Source organism: Atta colombica, unplaced genomic scaffold, assembly GCF_001594045.1.
Source record: "Atta colombica isolate Treedump-2 unplaced genomic scaffold, Acol1.0 scaffold243, whole genome shotgun sequence".
In the NCBI taxonomy this organism is placed as follows: domain Eukaryota; kingdom Metazoa; phylum Arthropoda; class Insecta; order Hymenoptera; family Formicidae; genus Atta; species Atta colombica.
In genome coordinates, this window is record NW_017259342.1 from 439,263 (window position 1) to 443,700 (window position 4,438).

The 4,438-nt window shown below is 24.7% G+C and overlaps 1 protein-coding gene across 4 annotated transcripts in view; it reads right to left on the reverse strand.

Moving 5' to 3' along the window:
- LOC108688851 (bumetanide-sensitive sodium-(potassium)-chloride cotransporter) overlaps positions 1–4,438 on the reverse strand; it is a 16,736-nt gene that overhangs the window by 9,174 nt on the left and 3,124 nt on the right. For 3 of the 4 annotated variants that reach the window (XM_018195347.1, XM_018195349.1, XM_018195351.1), the window contains exons 2-3: positions 2,210–2,350; positions 1,618–1,678 (exon numbers count right to left, since the gene is read on the reverse strand). In XM_018195347.1, coding sequence (XP_018050836.1) covers positions 1,618–1,678; positions 2,210–2,340 — 192 coding nt within the window. In that variant the 5' untranslated portion in view covers positions 2,341–2,350. Of the gene's footprint in view, positions 1–1,617; positions 1,679–2,209; positions 2,351–4,438 lie in introns of those variants that run through there. The other variant, XM_018195348.1, reaches the window with a different exon arrangement.

The following is a 4,438-nucleotide window of genomic DNA, read 5'->3' on the forward strand; positions in this document are numbered from 1 at the left end:
CTAGTAAACCGTCTTATTTCGTTGAATAATTATTACGTATTGCAATCAAATTCTTGAATACATATAAGAATTCTATAGCCATATAGTACTTCTTCTTGATCTTGATGAACGGATGTTTACTGCTGCGTAAACTTAATAAACTAGTTTCCCCTTGTCTAATTTTGTTACCTTCACGACTTCGATCATCTTTGAAATAAAGAAGAGGAATCACAATGTGAGGCGATTCTTTCGTCACTCACGAAAATATCAAATACTTGCGATATATTCTAATATAGATATTTTTTTCTGTAATATATTTTTTTTTTAAATCATCGTTTTATAAATAATCATATTTCATCTCGACTAAAACATTGTATTTTAATACTTCGTACTATTTCGAATAAAAATTTGAAGTAATTATATTGAAACATTTATATTTTATTAAATAATCTGTATGATTATGTAGTATAGATAATGAGCAAAATAAATTTTATGTTTATATTTTTTAAAAGATAATACATATAATAACATTTTTTATACATATAATGCTTATTTAATAATTATTAAAAACGGACGTTCTAAAAGTGTAGCAAAATTCTGAACATGTTCTTCAAATCGAGAAAAATCAATTATTTAAGTTCCTTCGACTAATAAATTATATTTAACTGAGCAATAATGAGTTTATAAAAGTTAAGATACCTACGTTTTTTAATAAACATTGCCATGATAACAGTCTATGAAATCTTCGAGTATTTATCGACATGTACATCTAGTCATAACTAGATTTATCTGATAATTTTGCTTTGTGCCAGTCGCTACTGCTTTGCAGTAGCAATTTTATCGTCAAAAAAATCTAATATATTTTATTATCAAAGATTTAAATATATTACACACACAAACACACGTACGCATTTTATTAACATTTTTAATAATTAATTATACTTACTGAATCAAGAACATTATTATTTAAAAAAATATACATTTTACATTATAGATATAGATATAATTATAAAAAAATAAGATTTCAAATAAATATTGCAAAAAATGAGAGACACGTAATAGAACAGCGTAATAGATACAGCGTAATAGGACATTGACACACATATCACAGAAATTCAATATTTTATCGAAAGAGAATAAGAATTCAATATAAAATAACAAGTAATCAAACAGGATACATGAGAAAAATAGATTCCTACAATTTATATATCAGAGTTCATAAAAAACATATCAAGTTTAATAAAGATTTTAGATAATCTTTATACATTTTTACATATAATTTACAATCATCATTTACAATCACTAAATATCTGTTTACATATGTACGTATGTATGTGAGTGAAAAATTAAATTAAATTTTTCATAAAATCAAAGTCGATTTTTAAATTAATTGAATAAATTGAATAGATATTATATAGACAATAGATACTATATAGGCATGTTAAAAAGTTTCCAATTTTACTTTCTATTATTGTTTCAGTTTCAATTTCATTTAATGTCTAATTAACTCTATCTATATTTTGTATTCGAATTATATATTATATTTTATTAATATCTTCTCGGATTTTTAATTAATATCTGAAGTTTGATACTATCGTATATCTGCGATAAAGTATAAATGTATATAAGTTTCCTTACCTTTATAAGATTTCCTTCATGTAGAGTGCTCAGAGATGGTCTTTTCGCGCGACGGCTTAATCTATAGAAAAGAAACTGATGATATTGTAACTATTATTTTTTTGGTCGGCCGGATTCGTCAAATCAAATAAATCCTTTCCGGGTTAAAAAAATGTACGAAAAACATTATCATTTTTTTAACAAGGACGTGTATATAAAAAAGATTATAACGATTTTCCAAATATTGCTAATATCACAATATTGCCTAAACGAAACATGAAGAAGTTCTTACGTATCGATATGAAGGATAGATCAAAATATGATAAATTTTATATGATAAATTTTTGAAACAACTCTAAGAGTTTTTTCTTTTTAAATAAATTTTATACAACGTAACGTATATTATATGTTATATAATATGTTTTATTGTATAAAATTGATTTTACAACACAATTAAAAACAGTGTGTATGTGTGTGTGTGTGTGTGTGTGTGTGTGTGTGTGTGTGTGTGTGTGTGTGTGTGTGTGTATAATTGATTTAATATGTGTATGATATACCTTAATTAATCTTTGAAGTCGAGATATTTAATCAATTAACTTATCTAAAAGTATACCTGTAATGATCCAGTCGTGGGACTACGTCCCACAGTCCGCCCATACTTAAAGACATAGAGGGCCTCTTATTACTCGGTAATTGTCCAATTACATCATCTTCTTGTGTTTTGCTCTGAAAATGATTCTCCATCTTGTCTAATCTGAAAAATTTTGCAAGCAACATTTTATTCATTTTCCTCCTATTTTTTTATTACGGAAATCATTATTCTTTCGCATGAATAGTTAAGTAATAAGGTGATTAAATGACTAAACAATATACAGTTAAAACAATACAGTTATAAAAGAAAAACAATAATTAATATAAAATAATATATATTTCCCAATGTATACATGTGTACCTTCTGTGTATATTGTATATACTAAAAAATATTTACTAATTCATTGAGTGTAAACATACATTTATTTGATACAAGAACCATTAATTAATTTAAGTATAATTTTTTTATTGAAAATGTTTATTTACTATTAGTAAATGTTAATACTATTTAAACAAATATTTATTAAAATTTAGTAAATTTCTTTTTCAGCGTAATTATATGAATTTAACATAACGCGTAGTAACACATTCTTTTTAATATTGCGTGCATTACAATTTTTGGAAAGCAACATATGTGATTCAGTATTGATTAGAAGGTCTCATAGAATGATAACAAGAACTAAGAGCAATTAAGGCTACGCAGAGGAGTACTTCACAGACAATACTACATTTGTAAGCAATGAGTCAAAGGTAGATTAAATGTCTGATGTATGTAGGGCTTTTATACTCTTTAATTAATGATACTATACTAGGAACCGATCATCTTCAAATAATTTATCTTTCATGTCATCAAAACTATCCGGAAACCTCAGAAATAAGATAAGATATTGTCGGACAAATCTATGTTTAAAGATTGTATCACGTTTGTGAACGAGTTGTGTATACATCAAATGTGCAATATCAGTCTTACTCTTCATTCACTCTCTTCTCTCTACAGATTTATAAATAGTAATATGACTGCGTTTCGCGGTATGCAAATTTTCGAGTAATTATTTGGCCACATTCCCAAAATTCAATCGTGCGGTTCAACGTTTTGCAAATTTGAAGATTTATTAGCGAGGCAGTTAAGAAATTTACAAGCAATGTTTTTCTCGTCATAATTATCTAATAAAATAATAACGTATAATAGGTTATTGCAAAGTGTCAATTTTTTTATTACTTAAATTGAAACAGGAGATAATTTTCACAAATAAGTTTATCTGTCTGAAATATGAAAACGAAAAAATAATGCGATTATGTAAATGAATCTCGAAAAACTACAGTGTTTTTATCTTTATTTTCTTTCTGTCTATCTTTTTAGTCTAAGTTTTCGCTTTTTAGAGCAAACTTTTTGCACTAATCATCATTTAATTTCAATATGAAGTTTTTACAATAATTATAAAATACGAAAATGAATTACACTTTTGGCAAGTTCTTGATGCAACTTGATCGATATTCTTTATAAGGTCCAAGGACTGAGTAATTTAATAAGTGGAGAGAAAATCTATCGAAGACGTATTGTATGTTTGCTGATGTCAGAGACGCACGTCTCGAACCCTGATAATGTGAAATAATATAATGGAAATTTCTAATTCAGAAAAAGAAATGTTTTTTAAGTTTATTATAAGATTGTTTCAGAATATTTAATCTAATTTTATAATTTTGGTTCATAATTTGAAATGAAATTCTACATATTTGAGTTTGCTGAAAATCGATGCCACAAAATTCGAATTGATAAATTTAACAGCTCAGACAATTTTTTTCAATAGAAATAATAATTTTATATATTATTTCATAAAACCAATTATTTTCACTAATTTTGATAAAATTTAAATCAATGTTACAGTAACAAAATTTTAAGACAACTTTTTATAATAATGTTCTATAAATTTCAACATTAAATCTTTAAATAATTAAATAAAAGTTAAATTTCTTTTTCTAATATTAAATTTAATTTAATTCAATTTAAATTAGGCATAATCATCTTTGTTCTTTATTTAAACTATTACTTGGATCAGGTAATAGTTTAAATAAAGTATTTTTATATTCCAATTAAAATTATTATTATTAACAACATATTGTTATTAATTGTTTTATCAATTTATTAATATTTTAGAATATTATAGATATAAATTTGATCACAATTTTTTGAAAAAAAGAAACAAAAAATATTAAGTACGTTAAATAGCTTATTATGACAGTAATTTAAAAA